The sequence below is a fragment of the Coenobita brevimanus genome, chromosome 41 (assembly GCF_032717465.1).
Source record: "Coenobita brevimanus isolate Jiangsu-jjx chromosome 41, ASM3271746v2, whole genome shotgun sequence".
NCBI lineage: Eukaryota > Metazoa > Arthropoda > Malacostraca > Decapoda > Coenobitidae > Coenobita > Coenobita brevimanus.
Genome location: NC_136994.1, coordinates 14,419,429 through 14,447,241, shown reverse-complemented (window position 1 = coordinate 14,447,241; position 27,813 = coordinate 14,419,429). Strand labels below are relative to the sequence as shown.

General features: G+C 43.9%; 1 protein-coding gene across 1 annotated transcript in view; it reads left to right on the top strand.

The window, feature by feature from the left end:
* Positions 1-23,195, top strand: part of LOC145397519 (sodium-coupled monocarboxylate transporter 1-like) — a 23,763-nt gene extending 568 nt beyond the window's left edge. Inside the window, exons 2-12 of the mRNA XM_080270590.1 lie at positions 7,994-8,127; positions 9,133-9,321; positions 9,942-10,096; positions 10,807-10,947; positions 11,747-11,969; positions 12,607-12,709; positions 15,987-16,141; positions 16,229-16,467; positions 18,309-18,412; positions 20,861-21,002; positions 23,174-23,195. Coding sequence (XP_080126716.1) covers positions 7,994-8,127; positions 9,133-9,321; positions 9,942-10,096; positions 10,807-10,947; positions 11,747-11,969; positions 12,607-12,709; positions 15,987-16,141; positions 16,229-16,467; positions 18,309-18,412; positions 20,861-21,002; positions 23,174-23,195 — 1,607 coding nt within the window. The remainder of the gene's footprint in view (positions 1-7,993; positions 8,128-9,132; positions 9,322-9,941; positions 10,097-10,806; positions 10,948-11,746; positions 11,970-12,606; positions 12,710-15,986; positions 16,142-16,228; positions 16,468-18,308; positions 18,413-20,860; positions 21,003-23,173) is intronic.
* The last annotated feature ends 4,618 nt before the right edge of the window (positions 23,196-27,813 follow it).

The window sequence follows — 27,813 nt, the reverse complement described above, 5'->3', positions numbered from 1 at the left end:
TAATCATAATTACTATTGGCATAAGAGAATATCATTATAAATGGATATTCGCAGGCTCAAACGCACAGAAATGACAATGATTAGGTGGATGTGCAGTGCGTCCTTGAATGTTAGGCCTGGGGGGGCTAGGATAACGACTGCAGAGTTGAGAGGAAGGATGGGACTGGAGTATTTTCGTGCTGTGATGAGGAGAGGTAGACTGAGATGGTTTGGGCATGTGGATAGGATGGGGGATGACAAATGGGTGCGACAAGGGAAGTATTAACGTTAGGGGTTGGGTTGCGAGAGGCAGACCGACAAAGACCTGGGACGAGGTCTTAGAGTGTGAACTCAGGGATAAGGGACTGAATAGGGAGGCTGCCAGAGATCAAGCAGCGTGGAGAGCCGCCAGTAGGTGACCAAGACCGATGCATGCAAAAACCTTTTAGCCTCTATAAACGATACGAAACGGTACTTCATCATCATCAATCATCATCACTCATCACCATCATCATCATAATCTTCATCACCATTTCTCCCGCCTATCACCAGGTTAATTTTCCCCTCCAACAAATAAACAGAGAAATAAAAAATAAAATAAAAATAATAAAAATCGACCTCAACTGGAATCTCACCTCATCTAAAGGGTAAAATTAAACTATAATATTTAGGTCTTTGCGGTTAATTTTCATCTAATAGCTCCTTAGTTTTAGGTTAATAGCCTGCATGGTTATTTCGGTAAGTACTGGCCACCTCATGCTGCACTTAGTCGCGTTTTCTTGTTTGGTTTCTTTGGGTTTCTTGTTTAACTGTGGCAGGCACCTCTACCCTCCAGGATTAATCGATTCCGACCAACCTTGGACACAATGACCCGCCTGTGACCTAGCTGTGGCCGCAAGGTTTTGGTGCAAGCCAACTACTCGATGCCTAGCAATGGCCGAAAACCTGCTCTTTTCGTACTTTTCACGTTTTGAGCTGTAGAAGCATTAATAATGAGCGCAGAGAGCTCTGACTTGCTTAGGCGTAATCTTGAGGTCATTCCCTACCGGAAATGTGCCACCATTTTTCCCCTCTCTCCTCTAGTTTTCGAGTGGAAACCCTACAAAGATTGGCCTCAGCATCCCTAGCAACCAGTACCGGTTTTCAAAAATGCCCCCCTAGTTCCCCAGCAGCCCCTTGACTGAACCTTTGCATGTTAATATACTTTGACTAGTACTACAACTTTTTATCGTACACCTACGTGTTACACTGGCCAGGTCAGGGGTCAATGATCGTCAAATGCGAAAACGGTGAAAATAGCTAAAATCACCATTATGCGCACGTGAAATGCTAAGGCTCCAAAGATTATCAAGCCAGGGCCATGATTCTTGGGTGGGATGTTGTCCTTCGGTACCGCCAGACAGGAGTGACTTTCCATACCGAGACTCACTTCCGGTCGCTGACAAAACTTGGTTCACTTAGAGCTGGCCATCGTCGCCTACCGACTCGTGTACATTTTTAATTAAGTATATTTTTAGTACAATCTGTGAAGTGTGAAAGTGTCATGTTTAATGTATGTAAATATTATCATTATTATTATTACTACTACTACAACTACAACAACAACAACTACTACTACTACTACTACCATTACTACTACTACTTCGACTACTACTACCATTACCACCGCCACCACCACCACTACTACTATAATGCGAGCCAAGCTGCAAGAATGTTAAGTACAATATCACATAATCTAATCACAGGTAAATCAGTGGAGAAAGCACGGTAAGATTCAGTGTAGGCATAATTAAAATGAATAATTGCTTTAATAAATTGTTTTTCCCTCATAAAGAACGACACTATAATTAACCAGACGAGGTAGAGGGAGGAAGAAGGAGGGGTAGACCGAGGATGAGGTGGAGGGATGGAGTTGAGAGGTACTGTATATGAGGGAGGGGGGGATGAGTTGGGGGGAGGGTAGTCAAATGGTGGGTGACAGAGCGACTTGGAGGCGTTTTGTCTGCGGCCACCCTTTGCGAGATTAGGGCGTCGGGCTAGATAGATAGATAGACAGATAAATAAGACACAGGATGACGTTAGTAAGCACGTGAGGCAGCAGGAGGCACGTATGTAAGCAGGTGAGGCAGCAGGAGGCACGTATGTAAGCAGGTGAGGCAGCAGGAGGCACGTATGTAAGCAGGTGAGGCAGCAGGACGCACGTATGTAAACAGGTAAGGCACCAGGACGCACGTATGTAAGCAGGTGAGGAGGCAGAGCACGTATGTAGGCAGGTGAGGCAGCAGAGGCACGTATGTAAGCAGGTGAGGCAGCAGAGGCACGTATGTAGGCAGGTGAGGCAGCAGAGGCACGTATGTAAGCAGGTGAGGCAGCAGGACGCACGTATGTAGGCAGGTGAGGCAGTAGGACACATAAACACCTGTCGCAGTGTTGCCATTCCACCTCACCACTAGTGCCACCCCTGAGATGTTAATTTTAGCGAAGACAAGCGAACGAATTTCTGTCTTCCTTTTCATTCATTGCACTGTGACATAGTGAGGTGACAGTGAAAAGAAATATATAAAATTAAATTGATCGATCGTGCATCTAGAGAGGAAAAAAAAAATGAAATCGACTAAAAATTTCTCTGGCGTAATTAGGTACAAAGCAAAATATAAAACTGATGTGATTGAGAGAGAGAGAGAGAGAGAGAGAGCCAGAGCACTCGTATACCAAAGTGAAAAAAAAACACGCAAGACTGAAAACAAAGAAGTGTGTGTGTATGTGTGTGTGTGTGTGTGTGTGTGTATGTGTGTGTGTGTGTGTGTGTGTGTGTGTGTGTATGTGTGTGTGTGTGTGTGTGTGTGTGTGTGTGTATGTGTGTGTGTGTGTGTGTGTGTGTGTGTGTGTGTGTGTGTGTGTGTGTGTGTGTGTGTGTGTGTGTGTGTGTGAAAGAGAGAGAGAGAGAGAGAGAATCACTAGAAAATTCGCTCGTAATTACTAATCACCTCACACGTACGATCCTACCTGTAATTTAGATGGACCTGTTTGCTCCATGGAAAACACTGGTATCTATTCCAAGGTGGGACGAATATAGCTCTTTTCTTAGACGCTCCCCCCCCACAATCAAAGTCAAAGAAGGGTTCAAAGGATTACCGTACCTTGAATTTTGAACCTTCCTTGTGGCTTCTCCTCTTGCATCTTTGAGTAGCTATACTTTGATGTAGTTATTCTTCCACACGTCTTTACAGGCCGGGATATTGGTGGTCAGGTGTGTACTGTTTTTCTTACTGTTCCGTGCTTTTGTTTCACCTGCTGATGAGAGAGAGAGAGAGAGAGAGAGAGAGAGAGAGAGAGAGAGACAGACAGACAGACAGACAGAGCACTCACAAAACGAAGTAAAAAAACAAGCAAGACGGAAAAAAGAGGTGTGTGTGTGTGTGTGTGTGTGTGTGTGTGTGTGTGTGTGTGTGAGAGAGAGAGAGAGAGAGAGAGAGAGAGAGAGAGAGAGAGAGAGAGAGAATTAATCCTCCATTTACCAACGCACGAAGACTCAAGAGAATGAAAACGATACTTCTTCGTTTTCTTCTTTTTCTTCTCCGTCTCTCTCTCTCTCTCTCTTTCTCTCTCTCCTCTCTCTAATCCCTCACCTTCCTGTCTCCCAGACCACCCTCTCTTTCACTCTTAACCTTCCTTAGTTTTCTCTTCCTATCCTTCTTCTCTCCCCTCCTCTTCTTTCTTACTCTTTCATTCCCTCTTATTTTCCTTGCTTCTTCCTCATCTACTTAACTTCCACCTCTCTCTCTCTCTCTCTCTCTCTCTCTCTCTCTCTCTCTCTCTCTCTCTCTCTCTCTCCAACTCAACCAGAAGTACAAATGACGATATGCACGTAACGTCAATTTTTACTGATCTTGTTCTAGGGGAAGGGTTTGACTCAGCACACCCTTAGCATCTACCACAACCTACTTAACTCACCAACATTATTCATCTCATTCCAGGCGAAGGTTATAACTTGGAAGAAATGGAGTCTACCTTAACGTCTTTCAATACAGCCTTATTCATCTAATTTCTACCTTCGATGTCTTCTAGGTGACAAATTGGACTTAGAAGAAAAATCAGTCTTTCTTAACTCCTTCAAGACAATGACTCCCTTCTTCACAGATTTCTCGCTTTCTTCAGACGCTTTCTTTCAGCTTAAGCGGATTTTTCGAACTAATCCGGTTAATTGTAGTCCTAATCCACTCCTTCACTACTATAGTGTTCCTCCTCGTAACATAGGGTTTGGGTGGAGTCACCCCCTCCCTACACTATTGCCATGTTTCCTAACCCTACGATGTATAACGCCTGTGGTTTGTGTAGTAGGAATGATACATAAACATAACTCATACTAATATAACTGTAATGAAAGTGCTGACATGTATCAAGGAAGAATAAAACTATTCTGCATACTATATTATACGATAATAGAGAAACGTGGCATAAAAATTTGGCAGTGTTGCTCTAAAAATATTCTAATTATTATTTACTTCCCCAACACTTCTAACATTGCTAATTACTTTAGCAAGTATAATTGCAAGAAAATTTGAAGGGATAAAAGTGGGAAGAGGCGATCCTTTCATAATTAAAATAAATATATCAAACAGCTCTGGGGTGGCAGCACTCACGCGACACGTGTTTGTGTGTACGCTGTGGGAGGTCACCAACCCCCTACAGGATTTAGGCCTATTGGGGAAACCTCTATAAAAAAAACGCGCCGTGACTTTTACCTCAAGGGTGGTGCGGAAATAAAGTCAAAATTATAATCCATACATAAAAATGGAAGTAAAAAACCATGGATGACACATAACAAAATCTAGCGAGAGAGAGAGAGAGAGAGAGAGAGAGAGAGAGAGAGAGAGAAATAATAATAATAATAATAAAACTTTATTTCCACTAAACAGTGGGTATTCTTATACATTATACAGTAGTACAGCATACAGTATGAAAGTTCTATACACAATATAATACAAGTTGATACATATGGTGGAGAATAGTGACAGAGAGGTAAATGGTTTAAAAGGTGTGGGGACACTTAGGTTAAAAATAGATCAATTAAGGGATTTAGGAACGAAGGCAGTGGGAAGGATTAAGACAGATGGGATTGTAAGATTAGGGAGTTTGAGCAATAGGGTAGAATGTATGCTCTCAATAAAAGTATAGCAATTATCAACGGCTAATTATTATACAGGTGTTGATGGTGGGGGTCTATATTTATAGGAGGTGTTGGTGGTGGAGGTATAGCGGGTGTTGTTGATGGGGGTGTTGTTGGGGGTAGGGGTATAGGGGGTGTTGGTGGCAGGGGTATAGGGGGTATTAGAAAAACGGAGATCACAAGAGGGAAACAGTGTCAAGGTCATCGCTGATGGAGAGGTCAGCTCGGAAACGTGGCAACAGTGCAGGGAGGGGGTGACTCCACCAAAACCCTACGTTTCGATCTGTCAGACTATAGATTTGGTGCTGAGAGGGGGCCTTCAGGTGGTGGCACTGCTATATCAGGGCGGTGGAGCTGCCTGGGTATATGATTATCTCAATGCCCTCCCAAACCTACTACAATTATTACTACCACTACCATTACTATTACTACTATTACTGCTACTACTTCTACTACCATTACTATTACTACTACTACTACTATTGCTACTACTATTACTACTACTACTACTACTACTGCTGCTGCTACTACTACCCTACTTTCACTTCTACCTCTCACTCTTCATTCACTCTCCCAGTTTCCCAGCCACTCTTCACTCACTCTTACCAGTCCTTCCTGGTTCACTCCTACTCCTCATTCTTCATTCACTCTCACACTCTTTATCTATCACTCTTAACTCTTAATTCACTCTCACACTCTTTATCTGTCACTCTTCATTCACTCTCACTCTCTCTATCTATCACTCTTCACTCTTAATTCATTCACACTTTATCTGTCACTCTTCACTCTTAATTCACTCTCTTTATCTATCACTCCTCACTCTTAATTCACTCTCTTTAGCTATCACTCCTCACTCTTAATTCACTCTTTATCTATCACTCTTAATTCACTCTCTTTATCTATCACTCCTCACTCTTAATTCACTCTTTATCTATTACTCTTAATTCACTCTCTTTATCTATCACTCCTCACTCTTAATTCACTCTTTATCTATCACTCTTCACTCTTAATTCACTCTCTTTATCTATCACTCTTCACTCTTAACTCTCTCACTCTTAATTCACTCTCACACTCTTCAACTCTCATTCCTGACTCTCTCACTCTTTCCCAGTCACTCTTCACCCCTTCACTACCTTCTCTTTTCCCTCCCACTCCTCACTCTTCCTTCACGCTCTCACACTCAATTGCCCCTCCACGTGTTCATATTATTTAGCATCACGTTTAACCAAAATTACCATATCAACAAGAGAATGAACACCTCTGATAGCCGCACCCATCCCGACCATATCCACATCCCAACAAATCCAAACAGGCGCCCCATGTCTTTGGATACACGCCTCAAACACACCCCAAACACATCCCAGATACACACCCTACCTCTCATACACATCCCTGGGGGAGAGATGGAGGGGGAAAATGAGAGACTGACTATGCGTATGTGAGTGAGGTGGAGGGGGAGGGTTGGAGGGGGAGAATGAGAGACTAACTAGGAGTGTATGAGTGAGGTGGAGGGGGAGAGGGGGAGAATCAAAGACTGACTAGGAGAGTGCAAGTGAGTGAGGTGGAGGGAGAGATGGAAGGTGAGAATGAGAGACTGATAAGGAGAGTGCAAGTGAGTGAGGTGGAGGGTGAGACGGGATGGGAAGACCGAGGATGAGGTATATAGGAAGAAGAAAGAGGGTTTGATGCAGAAGACGGCATCTTTGTTGTTTGAGGGACGGGGAGGGAGGTAGGGGTAGGTAGGGAAGCAGAGGGAGAAGGAAGAGGAGGGGGGAGAGGGAGGGGGGAGAGAGGTGTGGGAGGACGGAGAAAGGGAATGAAGAAGAGGAGCGTGGAAGAGGGAAGGAAGGGTGGGGAATGAAAGGGGTGAAAGGAGGTGTAGAGGGTGTGGAGGGTGTGTGGAGGGGGGAGAGGGTGTGTGGAGGGTGTGTGGAGAGGGGGAGAGGGTGTGGAGGGTGTGTGGAGGGGGGGAGAGGGTGTGGGATGCAGTGGGGAGGGGGAGGAGGGTGTGGGGTGTTGATGAGGTGCAGAAATGTGTGGCGTGTGAGTATACTGAAGGGGAGGGAAGTTAATGTATATTTAAAGACATACATTAGCACACAATGACAGGGAGACTTAAGGCAAGGGTAAATACATACATACATACATACATACATAATACATACATACATAATACAAACATACATACATACTCAGACAGACAGATAGATACACACACACACACACACACACACACACACACACACACACACACACACACACACACACACACACACACACAATGAATTAAGTAAAAAAATGAGTGAAAAGAATTATGAAGTTTGCTCTATTTTTTTAAATATAAGAAGAGAAAATAAAAACTACTGTGTGTGTGTGTGTGTGTGTGTGTGTGTGTGTGTGTGTGTGTGTGTGTGTGTGTGTGTGTGTGTGTGTGAGACAATTTTAATATTTCATTCCAACTATAGCCACACTATTTTATTCAACGTAGTAGTGGTAGTAGTAGTAGTAGTAGTAGTAGTAGTAGTAGTAGTAGCAGCAGCAACAACCCCAGATTCAGCTTAATGTGAACCCAGTGGACTGGAGGCTGAAGTTGCCCTCCTCCTGCAGTCCACCATCGTCCTTTCGGGGGATAGGGAGGGAGTTGAGGGACGTGTGTATAACCAGGTGTGTGTGTGTGTGTGTGTGTGTGTGTGTGTGTGTGTGTGTGTGTGTGTGTGTGTGTGTGTGTGTGTGTGTGTGTGTGTGTGTGTGAGAGAGAGAGAGAGAGAGAGAGAGAGAGAGAGAGAGAGATACAAACAGTGAGAAAGTGAGGTAGTTCTAATCTGTCTCTCTCTCATCCCCCAGGTAACTCAACCGAAATCTACTTCTTTGGCACCCAGCTGGCAACCTCGCTAATAGGCTTCATCCCCGGCACCCTCATCGTCCTCTACCTGATCCTGCCTCTCTTTTACAATCTCAAAATCGTCTCGCTCAATGAGGTGAGAGATGGCTTTAATTTTGAGAGAGAGTTTTAATTTTGAGAGATGTTTGAGTGAGAGATTTTTGAGTTTGAGATATTTTTTTAGTTTTTTTTTTTTAGTTCTAATTTTTGAGTGAGGTGAGAGAGTTTTAATTATGAGATTTTTGTGTTTGAGAGATTTTTGAGTTTGAGAGAGATTTTTGAGTCTGAAATGTTCTTGAGTTTCAGAGAGAGATTATCGAGTGTAACATTTTTTTGAGTTTGAGAGAGAAAGATTTTTGAGTCTGAGAGACGTTTTTGAGTTTCACATTCTTTTTGAGTTTGAGAGATAAAGATTTTTGAGTCTGAGAGAGGTTTTTGAGTTTAACATTTTTCTGAGTTTGAGAGAGATTTTTGAGTCCGAGAGAGAGAGAGAGTTTTGAGACTGAGATTTTATGAGTCTGGGAGATTTTTGAGTTTGATGGTTCTTTGGAGTTTTCAATTTTGAGTGAGGTGAGAGATAGCTTCAATTTTGAGAGAGATTTTGAGTTTCAGGGAGTTTTTTGAGTTCCAAATTATTTGAATGAGGTGGAAGAGAGCTTTAATTCCGAGAGAGATTTTTGAGTTTGAGAGAGTCTGATTATATATGACCATCTCTCTCTCTCTCTCTCTCTCTCTCTCTCTCACACACACACACACACACACGCACGCCAGTCCTTCCTCACATACATACTCTCCCCCAGTGCCACTTTCTCTCACTCTCTCTCACACACACACACACACACACACACACACACACACACACACATCAGTCCTTCCTCACATACATACCCTCCCCCAGGGCCACCTCCTCTCTCTCTCTCTCTCTCTCACACACACACACACACACACACACACACACACACACACACACACACATCAGTCCTTCCTCACATACATACTCTTCCCCAGTGCCCTCTCTCTCTCTCTCTCTCTCTCTCTCTCTCTCTCTCTCTCTCTCTCTCTCTCTCTCTCTCTCAGCATCCCGTTTTCTATACCCTCACAGTACCTGGAGCTCCGTTTTCGTTCCCGTCCCCTCCGCCTCGTGTGCACATGTACGCTGCTCCTCAACATGTGCGTATACATGGGCGTGTGTCTGTATGCGCCCGCCCTCGCCCTCACAACAGTCACGCCCATCTCCACGCACACGGCTATGACTATTATGAGCGTTGTGTGCACTTTTTACTTCACTATTGTAAGTATTGAAACTCTCGGGCTAATTTGGTATAAGGTTATAGTGTTTGGTGGGTGTGGAGTATGCGTAATGCCACTTCCTTGGTGATTTATGCTGTATACTGGAGATTTATGTTTGTTATGGGAGTGTGTGTGTGTGTGTGTGTGTGTGTGTGTGTGTGTGTGTGTGTGTGTGTGTGTGTGTGTGTGTGTGTGTGTGTGTGTGTGTGTGTGTGTGTGTGTGTGTGTGTGTGTGTATTAAAACTCCTTATAACACGATAACAATGACGCGTACATAAATCACATCACTGATAACGATAAATACAATAAATTTACCTCTATCTCTCACCGATAATAGGCTTTACTCTTTATACAGGGCGCCTTCACGTGGTGGCACTGATATAACTGGGCGGTGGAGCTGCCTGGTTACACAAACGTCCCTCAACTCCCTCCCTATCCTCAGACAAGAGGATGGAGCATTGTAGAAGGTGGCAGCTACTACTACTATCATTACTAATACTACTGCTACTATTACTACCACCATCACCACTACTACTACTACTGTCACCACCATCAACACCAACACTACTCCTACTGCTACTACTCTTACTGTTAAATACTACTACTACTCTTCTCCCCCAGGGTGGAGTGAAGGCAGTGGTGTACACAGATGTACTACAAACACTACTGATGTTTGGTGGAGTACTGGCCGTGGTGGTACTGTGCTGCATAGACCTGGGTGGCGTGGCCGAGGTGTGGCACAGAGCAGAACAGGGACAAAGACTGGAATTTTTCAAGTACGTTGCAGAGCACACACACACACACACACACACACACACACACACACACACACACACACACACACACACACACACACGTCTCTCGGGCCTTGACGTCATTACCATAAGATAGTTCAAAATAAGTATTCAGTTAACTGACTACCATGAACAAGTCAACACCATTTTCATCACCATTATCACCACCACCGCCATCATCACCACCATCATCATCACCACCACCACTATGATCAAGTTAAGGTGAAAGAACTATAATAACCGAAATAAACTAGAAAGCACTCAGACAGCGCATACCTCCGCCAATGCCACTGTCATTGAAAAGGATTCGGATCCGGATCCGTGGAGATGCTGTGTGGAATACATAGGATCCGGATCCACCACAAACTTATATCAATTGTTCCCTGACCCATTGGACACTTTTCCACAAAATTTCACCGATATTCACTGAGAACTTTTGAAGATATTGTGCGCGATACAAAGGATCCGGATCCGGCCCAAAGTTTAATCAATTCTTTCTTCGCCCATGGCCCACCCTTCCACCAAAAATCATTGAAATTCATTAAGAACCTTTGGAGATATCGTGTGGACAAGCATAGGTGAATACATAACCTCCTTCAAATTCGCTGCCGGAGGTACTAATAAAAAAGTTATATTATTAACGAGTTACTGAACATCTTATAAGTGGTTACTAAACATCTTTCCCTCACCAGTATGGACACCAGCCTCTTCGTCCGCCACACCTTCTGGTCCACCTTTACCTTCGGCATATTCTACATGGTGAATTACGTGGGGCTCAGTCAGCATATACACCAGCGATTTAGCTCAGTTACCCCTCTACGCACGGCCCAAAGGTAGGGGAGGACTTGAACACAAACACACACACACCTTACCCAACATTCCCTCCCTCTCCCTAAGGATTTCTCACTACACCTGTCCCTTGTTTCTCTCCGTCCTTGTGCAGTGATCTTTCCCCTGCACCTCACCTCCCTTACCCTACCTACCCCCCTACCACCCCTAGCCAATACCTCACCCCCTCTCACATCTTCTATGTATACAGGAAATGTGGTGTATATTCGGCAATTGTATTCTGAAGAAGCCGTGAGGCGAAACGTCAATACACACTGAGTCCCATATCGGTGTTTCTCGAATTTGTCAACGAGGAGTGAATCAGGCAGACATGAAGACGCACAGAACGGCAGGTAGACAAACAGACGGGTAGATAGACTGAGACAGGTAAATAGACAAGTAGACAGGTAAGTAGACAAGCAGACAGGTAGACAAGTAATTAGAAAGTTAGGCAGGTAAAGAGACAATTAGCCAGGTAGACAGACACGTAGAAAGGTAAATAAAGTAGACAGGTAAATACACAAGCAGACAGATAGACAGGTAAATAGGAAAATAGACAAGAAGACAAGTAATTAGAAAGTTAGACAGGTAAATAAATAGGTAGACAGGTAAGCAGGAAAACAGACAAGTAGAAAAAAGACAGGTAGACAATTAGAAAGTTACAGGTAAATAGACAGGTAAGTAGGAAAATAGACATGTAGACAAAAAGGTAGACAAGTAATTACAAAGTCAGACAGGTAAAAAGACAATCAGACAGGTAAAAAGACAGGTGCACTAATTACCCCTCCTTCCACCTTTCCTCAGATTAGGTTGGTTCTTCCTGGTGGGTATGTGGATATTGTGGATCATCTTTTTCCTAGCTGGTCTCGTCGCCTACGCCACTTACCAGCTGTGTGATCCCCTCTCAGCTGGTCTCATCCACAAGCCAGACCAAATCCTACCTTACCTGGTCGCTGATAAACTAAGTGGGGTGCCTGGTCTGGTGGGTCTCTTCGTGGCGGCCGTGTATGGTGGTGTTCTGAGGTCTGTAGGTGTGAGAGGTCTGTCTGTCTGTCTCTCTGTCTGGCTATCTAATTAAGGTATATCTGCTTGTATGAAGGACGGATTGTGTCTGTCTGTCTGTCTATCTAATTACCTGGTGGAGGTCTGAAGGCATGTATGTGTGTATGGAGGGATCTGTCTGTCTGTCTCTTTCTATCTGCCAGTCTATCTGTCTATCTATCTAGCTCTCTATCTATCTAAAGAACAAGTATATTTAACCTACGACCCATCTAGCTGAAACATCTATCTATCTATCTATCTATCTATATGTATTCAGTCTATTAACCAAAGCTAAAATTACTAACCTACCTATCTATCTACCTGTTTATATACCTGTCTATCTATCTAGATGTATTCAATCTACTAACCACCTTGCTAAAAAATCTATCTATATTTTCTTACTGTATCTATTTACCTAGAATATCAATGAAATATTTAACCAACCATCCAACCAACCATTTAATGAAAATAATTATATATCACTTTATCTATCTCTCTGTTTATCTATCCATGAAACAACCAGTCAGCCAGTAACCCAATCGACATATCAGTACTCCCCCCCCCTCTCTCTCTCTCTCTCTCACCCCGTTTTCTATCTCCCCCACAGCACGTTTTCTTCGCAGGGGAACGCCGCTGCCTGTCTGGTGTGGGAGGACTTCCTTAAACAGCGACATTACTTCAAAAATCTCAGTGAACAGCGAGCCACCAATGTCGTGAAATTGCTGTGTAAGTCTGCTGTCCAAGTTGCTGTCTGAGTGCTGTTTAATTGCTGTGTAAGTCTGCTGTCCAAGTTGCTGTCTGAGTGCTGTTTAATTGCTGTGTAAGTCTGCTGTCTAAGTTGCTGTCTGAGTGCTGTTTAATTGCTGTGTAAGTCTGCTGTCTAAGTTGCTGTCTGAGTGCTGTTTATTTCAGTGGATTTTTATAATACTGATGCGGGAGATGGAGGTAGGTGGTGGTGATCATCATCCACTCACTTGATGTAGCGCTGCCTACTTCTTCCTTCACCTTTATTATTCTTTTTCTGTGTCTGTCCTCCTCTCTTCCTATTTCTCACCATCATCCACTCACTTGATGTACTGCTGCCTACTTCCTCCTTCACCTTTATTTTTTTTTCTGTGTCTGTCCTCCTCTCTTCCTATTTCTCACCATCATCCACTCACTTGATGTAGTGCTGCCTACTTCCTCCTTCACCTTTATTTTTTTTTCTGTGTCTGTCCTCCTCTCTTCCTATTTCTCACCATCATCCACTCACTTGATGTAGTGCTGCCTACTTCCTCCTTCACCTTTATTTTTTTTTCTGTCTGTCCTCCTCTCTTCATATTTCTCACCATCATCCACTCACTTGATGTAGTGCTGCCTACTTCCTCCTTCACCTTTATTTTTTTTCTGTGTCTGCCCTCCTCTCTTCCTGTTTCTTTCCTGTCATTCTTTATTACTTTTCTTTCCTTTTCTGGTGGTTTTACATTAAGTGACAAGCCAAATGATTTTCTGTAAGCCGGGAAACCATTTACAACGCTGGGTGGTAACCATATAACCAACCCATACGTGTTCCCTACGTGTCAAAAAGTGGGTTGGCGGAGGGTTAGTGCCCCTCCCCGTAAAACAACTAACTCAAAGACAAACAGCCGCCCCTTACAGGCTTATGGCGTCTGGCAATAGACAGATAAACAGACAGGACTCTCTAAATAGCAGTGCTGTGAAAGTCTGCTGTCTAGAGTTTGAGTTGCTGTTTACGACTGCAGTTTATTGTTGAGCGTCTGTGTATATTCGGAAGTAAAGTCTGAGTCTGTCTTTATTGTGAGTATTTGTTCTCTCTCTCTCTCTCTCTCTCTCTCTCTCGCACATCCTTCTTCACTTCCCCTCCCCTTCCCCTCAACTTCCACCTCCATCCTTCCCTACCTCCTTTCTACCCTTCCTCCCTCCCCATCCACATTCGCACCCCTTCCCCTTGCTCTCCCCTCCCCCCCCCCAACAAACCGTGCTTCCACATCGCAAGCGACTTATCTTTCATTTCAATCAATCAATCATTTCCTGTGGCACCCCACGGGATGCATAAGGCCTCGATGAACTCTCTCCACCAATAATTGTCTCTTGCCATCTCCTTCTTTCATTTAACTCCTTCAATAACTCACGTGCTATCTGTGGACCACCCTGTATTTTCCATATATTATTTTGGCAATTATATATGAGGGTCCACATTTTCATCATAAGCTCCCTAACATCTTTTCCCAAGCGATTTATTTTGCTTATTACACTTTACTGTCCTATTTTGTTATATGATTTCTTCTAACATCACCATACTCTGCATAATTAACGTGCCAAAGGATAAGAACCGGCAATATCGGAAAATAAATCGCTAAGGAAGCAGTGTTTGGGAGCTTCTTTACTCGGTTCTCAGTCTCCTTCTCCTTCTGCCCCCACAGCCACGATCAGCGGGGTATGCGCTCTCTGTATGAAACAAACCTGCCACATCCGTAAATAAATCGCTAAGGAAAAGGTGTTAGGGAGCTTCTTTACCCCGTTCTCAGTCTCCCTCTCCTCCTACTCCCCCCACAGCCACAATCACTGAAGTATGCGCTTTCTGTGTGTTAAATCGCTAAAGAAGAGGTGTTAGGGAGTCTCCATACCCGACCGGAATACGTGTCTCAGTCTCCCTCTCCTCCTCCTTCTCCCCCCACAGCCACGATCAGCGGGGTATGTGCTCTCTGTGTCAAAATAAATCGCAAAGGAAGAGGTGTTTGGGAACTTCTTTACGCGGGTCTCACGTCCGTAGTCTTGAAACTGAGGGCAGGGGTTAGCCTTCCCGCACCCCGCACGAAGTGGAAGCTGACACCTTCAACGTCAGTGGTATTCTTGAAAGCGATAAAGAGCGCACCCCTTCATGTGGGTAGGCGTGGCAAAGAGTTGGTAACACAGATTCACTTTAAACTTAAAATACTGAAAAGAAAATGACAGTTTCTAAGGTTCATATACAATATAACGTCTTAATATTAGCAAGTCTTACCTATTTTATTATTACAGACTGGCATACGTTCCTGAACACCGTGTATGAGTATGTACACCACACCTGTACCATGGGCAAAATTCGGTGCTAGACATAGCTTCAAAGGGGTTCATGCGGTCGGTAGTAACCCTCCGAATACGCCTTGGCTGGTCACACCGATTTTGATTATATTTCTGCCCCAAATGCTTGTTTTTGCCATTTTTCCCACCTAGAACCCCGAAGACCCACCCCCCAAGACACCTGAGAGAGGGGGTTAATTGGAAAACCAATCATGGGCACCGAAAAGAAAACGTAAAATTCGTTCAAATTAAAATGTAAAATTCGTTCAAATTACACAAAAATCAACCAGAAAAATACACTGCCAGAGCAAAACAAAATAGTTTGGACTTGTACAAGTTTACCGAACGCAAACGTGAGACTTAGTATTTCTAACGAACTGGGTGTGCACGATTCATCTGTTTAGGTAATTCCTGACCATTCTTTACCGTAGGAATCATTTCACGTACTAATCAAACTAATTATAAAAGTATCATGCACCATATTTGATAAACAGCTTGGTAGAAATATTGAGAAATAAAATGGAAGAGGATACAGTATCTCATCTTTGTTTTTGTCTCGTCGTAAATTAATCATCCCCAGAGAAGTGGTGAAGTCTTTTAAAACGATAAAAATAGTAAACGCTTATTTTTTTCTTTACACGATGTTTTTATCATTAAATTAAAATTCCCATCACACACACCATAGGGTCCTTCAAATTCTACATAGTTTTCTTTGCACAAGGCTGCTATAATATGACGAAGGGGCATGCGAAGGGGTGCTATGAGACTCCCCGCGGATTCCAGTACTACGCTGTGGTAATCCTCTCCCGTTCACCGGGGAACGCTCTCCCTTTCGTGCGTTAAGGTCACCAAAAGATACGGATAAGGCATGGTGAAAGCCTCCCCACAGTTTAAGACTACGGTCGTTATCAGTCTTCCTCTCCTCCTCCTTCCCCCACAGCCACGCTCAGCGGGGTATGCGCTCTCTGTGTCGGTCTGATGGTGGGGCGCCTTGGTAACATCTTCCAGGTGGTCAACAGCCTAATTGCAACTTCCGGGGGGCCTTGGATGGGCGTATTTTTGGCTGGAATATTTATGCCGTGGACCAATGCTAAGGTGAGTTGATGGATGGATGGATGAAGGGATGGATGGATGGATGGACGATTGGTTGGCTGGTAACACTAACACACTCTTCATTCTCAGGGGGCAGTAATTGGCTTCGGTTTATCATTCGCTGCCTCTGCATGGCTTGTGATTGGCCAGTTCATGGAGGGGGGCGGCGCTCCTCAGATGCTCCCCCTGTCCACGCGGGCATGCAACATCTCAACCGAAATCATCATCAATTCGTCCATCGACTCAGCCATCAACGCTACTTATGAGTACACTGAAGCTGCTGCTACTACGCTGAGTGTACTTTCAACTTCATCTACTTCACTACCAGAGTAAGTAGGTGCTGGGTGGCCAAGTGGGATGAGAGGTGGCCTGCTGTCCTGACTGGCCCGAGTTTGATTCCCGGCTGGGGCAGGGAACAGTTTATGGCTTTGAATGTCGCTAAAAAATACGAGAGGACCCACCGACATGTAAAAACACCCCAGCTAATGTCCATACACCAGCCATTGTGTGTATTCAATATGGACGGTGGGTGTTAGCGCCGAAATGGTGATACGAGTGTATTAAGGTGTAGGGTAACTGTTGACCTAAGGGAACGGGATGTCAAGTCTATACCCAGAGTCGGATACTGAAAATAGATAGATAGATAGATAGATAGATGGATAGATAGATAGATGGATAGATAGATAGATATTTTTACTTGGCCTAAATTGTCGTCCTTTTGCAGCTTATTTCATGTAGCTCAGTGGCAGAAAAATACATGCTATGGCTCTATGTCCTTTCCATAGCACTTCTTCGTGACTAGCACCATATTCCGATGTTAATCTATTACTACAACTCGGCACTCAGGATGGAGAGATGGCAATTTCTGGCCAGGTTAAAGTGAAAAGACTGTAGCATAACGTATTTCTAACCAGACTGGAGGGTTGATTTGACTAGTGACCAAGGAGACTCATTCCTACCTCATAACTCAGATTTGAGGGTTGATTTGACTAGTAACCAAGGAGACTCATGCCTATCTCATAACTCACATTGGAGGATGGATTTGACTAGTAACCAAGGAGACTCACTGCTACCTATTCCTACCTCATAACTCAGAATGGAGGGTGGATTTGACTAGTAACTAAGGAGACTCATGCCTGCCTCATAACTCAGAGCAGAGACTTGAATTGACTAGTAACCAAGGAGACTCATCCCTACCTCATAACTCAGACCAGAGGCTTGATTTGACCAGTAACCAAGGAGATTCAATCCTACCACATAACTTGGACTGAAGGGTTGTTTTGACTAGTAACCAAGGAGACTCATTGCTACCTATTCTTAACTCAACTCAGACTGCAGGGTGGATTTGACTAGTAACCAAGGAGACTCATTCCTACCTCATAACAGACTGTAGGGGGGATTTGACTAGTAACAAAGGAGACTCACTGCTACATATTCCTTCCTCATAACTCAGACTTGGGGTAGATTTGACTTGTAACCAAGGAGACTCATTGCTGCCTACTCCTTCCTCATAACTCAGACTTGGGGTGGATTTGACTTGTAACCAAGGAGACTCATTCTTACCCCATAACTAAGACTGTAAGATGGAACTGACTACTAACCAAGGAGACTTATTCTTACCCTATAACTAAGACTGTAGGGTTGATTTGACTAGCAACCAAGGAGACTCATTGCTACCTATTCCTACCTCATAATTCAGACGGGGTGGATTTGACTAGTAACCAAAGAGACTCACATCGAACTTCACGCACCCACGACTAAGTACTCAAGGTGTGGGAGTGGACCAGTTCCTTCAGGTAAAAATAAACAGATTATAGTAACCATGAAGAATTATTCCAACCTCCTACTTACCTATCTATCTATCTATCTATCTGCCTGTCCGACTGTCTGTCTGTCTATGTCTCCCTGTGTTTTTCTTTGGTTTGTTTATCTATCTATCCATAAATGGTGTCTGTCCGTCTAATATCTATCTATTCATGGTGTCTATCAATCAATCAATCAATTAGTCTCTCTACCTACCTATGTGTCTATCCATCACTCTCTTTGCCTATCAACCAATCTATCTATCCATAACCAACAAAATATTAATCCTCTCTCTCTCTCTCTCTCTCTCTCTCTCTCTCTCTCTCTCTCTCACACCATCTCACAATCTTCCTCTCTAACCCCACAGCCCCGACACGACCCCCTCCCCCTACGACCTCTCCTACTGCTACGTGGGCATATTTGGGTCGTTACTGACAATGGTCGTGGCTGGGGTCGTATCGCTATGCACAGGTAAGGGTGCGTCCATACCAACAGCATGCATGTGCGGGCCGAAGGATCACCGTAGGCCACAGAAGTTCGCCCCCCCCCCTCCTGCCCACACCCTCAAGCGGATATGAGGTGGTCAGGTGATGGAGAGGCTTGAGCAGGTGGAAGAATGGATTGGCAAAGAATGTGTGGAAGGATGTCAGAGTGGAAGAAACTAGAGGAATATGTGGAAGAAAATATGCCAGGAAAAATATCTAGGTGAAGGGAAAAAAAATCTAGGAATATACCTGCTTAGAGGAATATCAAGGCGGTGGATGGACAGGTGGAAATTCTAAACCTATCTATCTATCTATTGCCAGACGCCTTAATCCCGTTAGGGGTGGCCACAAACAAATCGCCTCCACGTCGCCCTGTCCCCCGCCATTTCACTGCCCTGCTCCCAGCTCACCCTCCCCCTCTCTCATACACCTCTCCACTCCATCTCTTCATCTCATCCTCGGCCTCCTCCTCCTTCTCCCCCTCTCCACCTCACTCACATACACTCTCTAGTCAGTCTCTCACCCTCCATCCTCTCCACATGGCCAAACCACCTCAGTGTGTTCCTCCTAACACTTCCTATCACATCCACATCCACACCACAACACTCCTTCACTTCCTCATTTGTCAGTCTGGTCTGTCTCTCCATGTGACTCCACAGGCTCCTTTCAAATAGCTCATTTCCACTGCTCTCACTCTTGACTTGTGTCCTTCCAACAACGTCCAAGCTTCACTTCCATACGTTAGAGTTGGTATCACAATACTGTCATGTAGTAACTTTTTCACTTCCATGCTCACTTCCCTGTTTCTTATCACTGCTTTCAAGGAACCAGCAACCTTTCTTCCTTGTTGTAACCTTTCAAGCACTTCACCCTCCAAACTTCCATCCTTACTCATCACACTCCCCAAGTACTTAAACGTACTCACATTTTCCATTTCCTCACCATCCAACCTCACTGTACATTCACTGACTTCACCTCTCTCAAAGACCATCACTTTACTCTTCCCTACATTCACCTTTAGATTCCGTTTCTTACACATTGTCCCAAACTCATCCACCAAGCCTTGCAGCTCCCCTTCGTCTTCACTCAACAACACATTATCATCTGCAAACAACAGTACAGGGAGTTTCCAAACACTACCCTCTCTCACTAGGGCCACTCCAACATCCACTACCCTACCTTGTACCTCTTTTATTACCCTATCCATGTACAGATTGAACAACCATGGAGACATGACACATTCCTGTTTCAACCCAACCTTCAAAGAGAAAAATTCACTCAGTTCACCATCCACACACACTGCAGCCTTAGCACCATCATACATACTCTTCACAGCATTCAACAACTTCCCATCTACTCCACATATGTATTCTAACTACAGGTGGAAATACAACTAGAATTACATTAAACTATGCAGAAGTAAGACAAGGATAGTAAGTGCTTTGAGGTTAGATTCTAGCAACTGTATTCCTACGCCCTATCCCCTCACATAGTATGGCATTTATTACTAGTTTCTTCCTAGTATAATATTTTCTAAGTTTCCCCCCAGCTAGAAGACAGGGTGGTTCGTAAATAGCACTTTACTTGAAATACACTTGGAGGTATCGTATGTGCTGCACGGGTCAGTCTGCTGGTGTGGGCGTGGCAGTGGGAGTGGGAAATGTAGATGATGCAGGATAGACATTGATATTATTATTATTATTATTATTATTATTATTATTAATCATCATCATCATCACTACCACCACCAGCACCACCACCACCACCATCATCATCATCACTACCAACACCAGCACCACCACCACCACCATCATCATCATCACTACCACCACCAGCACCACCACCACCACCATCATCATCATCACTACCAACACCAGCACGACCACCACCATCATCATCATCATCATCATCATCACTACCAAATGTAGATGATGCAGGATAGACATTGATATTATTATTATTATTATTATTATTATTCATTACCACTACCACCACCTCCACCATCATCATCATCATCATCACTACCATTACCACCATCAACATCATCTAACCACCACTACCACCATCATCTTCATCATCATCTAACTACCTACACCATCACCACCATCATCATCACCTGAGCACCACCACCACCACCACCATCATCATTACCTGAGCACCACCACCACCACCATCGTCACCACCACCACCACCATCATCACCTGAGCACCACCACCACCACCATCATCACCTGAGCACCACCACCACCATCATCAACTGAGCACCACCACCACCACCACCATCATCAACTGAGCACCACCACCACCACCACCATCATCACCTGAGCACCACCACCACCACCATCGTCACCACCACTACCAACCGTCATCACCACCACCACCATCATCATCATCAACTTCTCCCAACAACATTCACCCCCCCCCTTCTCCTGCAGGTGCGACACCCCCCAGTGAAGTCTCGGGGGGTGTGGTTGACCCCACCTGCGAGAAGATGTACCGATGGGCCTGGGGGGTCATCTCAGGTCACAAGGGGTCACGGAGCAAGAAGGTGACAGGAGAGGAAGAGGCTGTCACCGTGTACACCACAGCACATGGCGTTCTGCTCCCTCACGATGCTGGGAGGGATGACCCGAGTTTAACTTCTTATAAATTAATACGGTTACCTTAATTACTATCCTCACCTGCCCTACCTTGACCTAATCTAGCGCAGCCTTAACATGCTTAATCTTACATCCGATATTCTTGTAACAAATCTTTACGGTAACTTCTAGCCTAACTTAAGATGTGACCTAATTTAATCTAAGCTAACCCAGTCTATCTATCCATCTGGCTATCTATCTACTGCCAGACTCCTTAATCCCGTAAGAGGTGGCCACGAACAAATCGCCACCATGTCATCCTGTCCCCTGCCATTTCACTACCTTCCCCCCAGCCCACAACTCCCTCTCTCATACACCTCTCCACTTCATCCCTCCATCTCATCCTGGGTCTCCCCCTCCCTCTCCACCCCCTCCACGTTACTCAACGCTCTGCTACTTAGTCTCTCACTCTCCATACCCCCACCTTACACCCCCTCTTTCACAGACCACTCCATCCCTCCATCTCATCCCTAGTTTCCCCCTCCCTCTTCCCCTAGCCTAATCTAAACTGAAGAGATATTCAGGTATCTAATTAACACCTAGTATAATCTAACCTATGCTTTAATCTAACTCAAACTTAGAACAAGTGGTGCCAGACACAACAAACCTCGCCCCACAGCAGTTGTTTCATTGCTGTTAAATATTGAAGCGGTACTGCCATTTAGTGTCAGTATAGTACACAATAAAGTCTAAGGTAATGGCACACATGTTTTCAAGCTACCCCCTCTGAAAATCCGTGATCTTGCGTTTGATCACTGAAGGTCACTCAAGGTCAAAGGTCATACTGCCAAATAAAAGCCCATATGAGACCTCCTATATCTTGATAATAATAAATAATATCTATCTTCAACCAGTTTCGAGTTATAGCCCCCTGCATATCCGTGACCTTGAGTTTGACTTTTCAAGGTCACTCAAGGTCAAAGGTCTTGGTGCCAAATGAAAACCCATATTACGAGTTCCTATATGTTCATAATAGTAAATATCTTTATCTTCAACCGTTTTCAAAGTTAAAGCCCTCTGAAAATCCGTGACCTTGATTTTGACCTTTCAGGTTCACTCCATTACCTCCAAAATTTAATTATTTTCTTTTAGGACCAGTGCCCACATATCCTGAATGTTTCATGTAATTTCATTCAGCCGTTTTTCCGTAATGTTGCTTACAAACAAACAAACAAAGAAACAGACAAGCAAAGAAACTTGACCAAACACAACACCTCCCTGGATGCCGTCCGGGCGAGGTAACTAAGCGGAAATAATCTACCTTTACCTAACTTAATACCAAAATGATACACCCTAACCTAATCTACATTTACGCTGTGTAACCCATCTCATTCTAACCTTAACTGCTAAGAAAAAAAAATAAGATGATGGAAGACTGAGAGAAAATATTCTTCGTTGAGAAAAATTAAATAAAAAATCATAATCTGTTCTTTTTGAGATGCCTGGACACACTGCCTTTGATATGGAGGTCATAGGAAGTGAGAAAGATGCAGTGTAGTCCGGAAATAGCGCTCCCCTATACTCCATTCACTCTAACTTGGCCTAAAATTGCCATATTTCCATCTACTTGTTTTATATATATATATATGTTTTATTCATTAATTTGTTTTTCCTCCCTCTGTTCTGATGCTTAAAAAAAAGATTAACACTCCTAATGCTAGTCACGGAGAAGTGCTATGGAAGGTATACAGTGATGTGGCATTGTCTTTCTCTGAGCTACGTGAAATAAGCTACAAAAGGACGAAAATCTAGGTGAAGTTAAGGTGAACGGACTAAAGCAACTAGCCTGGCGATATGTACTGTGTTGCTGGCACGCCTCCAGTTTGCTTGTGGAGACGTGAGTGTAGCCGAAAAATAACTCTAAGGGCACGTCCATACGTGTAAGCGAATTATGTTGCCCACACAGCTGGCAACATATTTGACCAGATATATACAGCAGTATTTGGACAGATGTATACAGTGCAGCTTCAAACCCGTTGGCAGCGGAGGTGATGGGAGAAGTGTGTCCATACGAGGCAGCTGAGACTTCATTGTGATCTGGACGCTGCTGTTTCTATTTGCATCTTGTTAGTTATTGTGTTGTTTACATGTTGCCAGCACTTGTTCCAGCACACGTGTGGACGCGCTCTAACATGTATGAATGCGCTCTAACATGTGTGGACGCACTCTAACATGTGTGGACGCGCTCTAACATGTATGGACGCTCTTTAACATGTGTGGACGCGCTCTAACATGTATAGATGCGCTCTAACATGTATGGACGCTCTTTAACATGTGTGGACGCGCTCTAACATGTATAGATGCGCTCTAACACGTGTGGACGCGCACTAACATGTGTGGACTCTTGCGCACGTCTGGTAGTAAGCCCCGCCCACTCCGGCCCCACTTGACGTCATATGGGGCACCAAATTGACTTCGTCAGTCTACACATTTGTCGAGCAGCCAGATTTTGGGTACAAATTTGGGATCTTGGTGCTGTTCTTGGACCATTTAGCAGCTAAGATTACAGAAATGATATGCATATGTATCTTCATATCCACACAATGTTAGGGTTATTGGCTGTATTTTGACATGTCTGTAAAATTATAGTTTCAGTCAGCCATAGACTTACGAGATTTCGATTTATTTCAGTATTTCAGACAATGCTGACACTTATCTTCTATGGCATTCTCGTCGCAAATTATTTTTATATTATTCCTGAACATCACCCAACCCAACCAAACCTTCAAGAGCAAAATAAAAATAATTTGCGACGAAAATGCCAGAGAACAAAAGTGTTTTGGAAATGTCTAAACTATGTATTTAAAAAACGGATCAAAATCTCGTTATTCTGTGGCTGGCTGAATCTATAATAATACCGTCCCTTCCACTGCATGGTATTAAAACAAGTATAGTTATTTTACCATGACTTTGCTCACCTTGGTTTTGCCTGTTGTTTTTAATATGTGCAATATGACATGTGGAGTTAGTAAAATAATCATTGCATGATGAATGTCTACGGAAAGTAACCTTAGTTCCAGTAACGAAACTAGGCTTTGATTCAGGACAAATTCAACATCATCTGATCCAGCTCTTGTGACGGCCCTGAGGTTTAGAGGCGGCCAGATAATAAAGATCTATTAAATTCTACAAGTTGGTGTTTGTTCTGATCAGCACAATGGGTAATGTATGATAAGATTAGCCTGCAACAGCAAATATTAGTTCATTCCTCGTCTTAGTCTCCGGTATCTACCTTCAATATCATGCGTCCGCTTGGGAAGGTTTATGTCTGGAACTGCATCAGCTTTCAGTAATCGGATCATAGGTGGTTCTTGAGCGAACTGTTCATATTCTAAGTGTCTGGCGTACTGTGATGGGCTAAAATGATTTGAGCAGAATCTATCCAAGTCGGGAGGAAATTTGTCTGCTCTCCTGCACAAACTTATCCATTTTTTTCTTAACTCACTGGTTTTCGGGAATCAGTGGAGTTTATAACCGGCTCCCCTACTCCTCCCACTACATTCAAATTCACCCCAGCCGCCCACTGCTGAAGATGTATTAGTTATTTACAAAGAAAAATAAAAGTGGATCGTCCCAACCAATGCCACCCACAGACCAGCCCCAGATGTAAACAAAGGCACCTGTCTACGTCATAACGGCTCAGCCAGTGAAAGGCGAGATGCGCAGAACAGCAACAAAATGGTAATCTTAAGAGTCTACCTTCTCTCTTTTTTAGTTATTGTACCATGACTGTACAAGTGGGAGCAGGAAATAAATATGTAATGTGTTGCGGGGGACGACTTCGGTTTGTTTGTGAGGACGTGGGTGTAGCAGAGGGAGAAGGAAATGAATACGTAATGTGTTGTGGGTATGGCTCCAGTTTGCTTGTGAGGATATCGGTGTAGCAGTGGGAGTAGGAGAGGAATATGTACTGTGTTGCGGGGACAGCTCCAGTTTGCTTCTGGGGACGTGGGTGTGGCAGTGAGAGCAGGAAACGAATAAAGGCTGCAGAGAAGACACTGAGCGGTTCTAGCAACACACAAGAAAACGTCCGCCAGAGTGTAGAAGGATCGTAATATTATGGATCACTCTGTATACTCAGGAAGATGGCTCCAAAACGGTCAGATAAAAAAGTTTGGTCATTCCATTTCGTCCACTACACACTTATGGCATGTCTGTCCTTTCCTCCCTGACGCATCATGACAAAGAGAATCATCTATGGCCTCTCTCGACTTAGGAATATTAGCCAGCAGAGGAAAGCGAGAAGCAGAAGAGATGAAATATTAGGGCAGAAAAACATACCAAGCCTCTCTCAGCTTAGAAATATTAGCCAGCAGAGGAAAGCGAGATGCAGAAGAGGTGAAATATTAGGGCAGAGCAACATACCAAGCCTCTCTCAGCTTAGAAATATTAGCCAGCAGAGGAATATGTGAGGCAGAAGAGGTGACATATTAGGGCAGAGAAACATACCAAGCTTCTCTCAGCTTAGGAATATTAGCCAGCAGAGGAAAGTGTGAAGCAGAAGAGGTGAAAATAAGAAAGAGACGAACTTTTATCTTCAACTGTACTAGTAAAGTGGAAGAAAGCTATAATTCCTGGATAGAAGTAAAGGAGATGAAAATTAGTAAAAACTGATTATAATATTACCATTCTAAAACAAACAATAATTCATCCATACTAACAGGTATTCAGAAGCAAGTAAATATATCAGTAGACTCATACCAAAATGAAATGGAAAGCGGATCAAAACCAAAATGAAAATTCGGATAAAAAGAAGTTGCCTACGCCTGCAGTATCTCATTATATTTCACGTCCGCACCCGCCCGCCTCCAGTATGGCCCCTTTTATGGGTTATGGATGCAAAACTTCCGCCCACACCAGCATTTATTTGGCTGGAACGCTGTTTAAGGTGAGGTAGTCTCTCTCTCTCTCTCTCTCTCTCTCTCTCTCTCTCTCATATATATATATACATTCCCACTCGAATGCACAAATACTTAATGCGACACATACATCCTCTTTCATCTCTCTCTCTCTCTTACACACACACACACACACACACACACACACACACACACACACACACACACACACACACACACACACACACACATGCACACACACGCACGCACGCACGCGCAAGGAAGCCAGGCAAATGGGTACGGACCATATCAGCTGAATTACAGGACCCCATTGAGGAAGAACGGGGTACCAGGTGCCCATATCTCTCCATTTCTGTGATGACATTTTCTGTCGCCTGTCTATCTACCTTTCCGTCTGTTTGGGTGTCTGCCTGTCTCTATCTATTTGTGTTTGTCTATTAATATAATCTGCCTAGCTATCTATCTACCTATTTATGTCCGTTTGTTTATCTAACTGTTTATTCAGCTGTCTACCTACCAATCGATTACCACCGATCTAGCTGATACTCTGTCTTCTTTCTTACTTCCCCGAAACGCTAAATGCTCTCTCTCTCTTTCTCTCTCTCTCTCCCTGCATTTACTCGTCCATAACTCAGCTCTCCCGTACAGCTTAATCTTACTCATCTCATATTCTCTCCCCCATTTTCTGTTCATCATATTTAGGTTTTCCTCTGTTTTCTTCCTATGAAGCACTTTTTCAAACTGACGTCCTTCCTTTATTTCTTCACCAATTCCCTTCAAACTTCGCATAATTAATCAGAAACTATTCATTTTCGGTGCATATATTTTTAGTGGGAATTAGGGGGAAGATTAACTATAGTAACACGAAAATTTTGAGTCCCTCTGTCCCTACATGTTCACCAATCATCAAAGCACTTTCTGGCTGTGTGTGTGTGTGTGTGTGTGTGTGTGTGTGTGTGTGTGTGTGTGTGTGTGTGTGTGTGTGTGTGTGTGTGTGTGTGTGTGTGTGTGTGTGTGTGTGTGTAGACCAGCTTGCATACCCTTGGCAATCTATTTATCAACGTTTCTCGCCTCGTCATCCTTCACTTCCTATTCATTATCTTTATTCTTCATCTCTCTCTCTCTTCTTCCTTCCCTGAAATCTTCCTATTCATTATCTTTAATCTCACTCTCTTTTTCCTCCTCTGTAATCTAACTTTTCCTCCGCTTGTAACTTTTCCTCTTTTGCTTCGTCTCACCGGCAAGTGTGCAGCCTCCATACCTTTCTGTTCCACTGAGTTTTATCTTTATGTTGCTCTTATACTGTTCTTTCCCTCTTATCTTCCTCGCTTCATTTGCTCTCCTGTCGTTAGTATGCCTCTCTCTTCCTCCTCTCTCTTTCTCTCTCTGCCTTTTATATCTCGCTTCACTTGCACTGTCATCATTAGTTTCTGTGACCTTCTCTTTACCTCTCTTCCATGCCTCCCTTTTACTCTCTCTCTCTCTCTCTCTTATTTCTCGCTTCATTTGCACTGTCATCATTAGTTTCTCTCTTTCCCTTTCCTTCCTACCCTCCTAATCCCCTCTCTCTCTCTCTCTCTCTCTCTCTCTCTCTCTCTCTCTCTCTCGCTTCATTTGTTCTGCCATCATTAGTCTCTCTTCCACCCCCCCCTCTCTCTCTCTCGTATGATACATGTGCAGACTTAAAAAGTTATCAATTTCTCTCTCTCTCTCTCTCGTATGATACATGAGCAAACTTTAAAAGGTATCAGTTTCTCTCTCTCTCTCTCTCTCTCTCTCTCTCTCTCTCTCTCTCTCAAATCTACAACCCCAGTGAGACGGCAACACTCCCCCCTCGACCAATCAGAGACCAGTTCGTCCGGAGACGCTCAGCCAATCAGCGGACGGCGC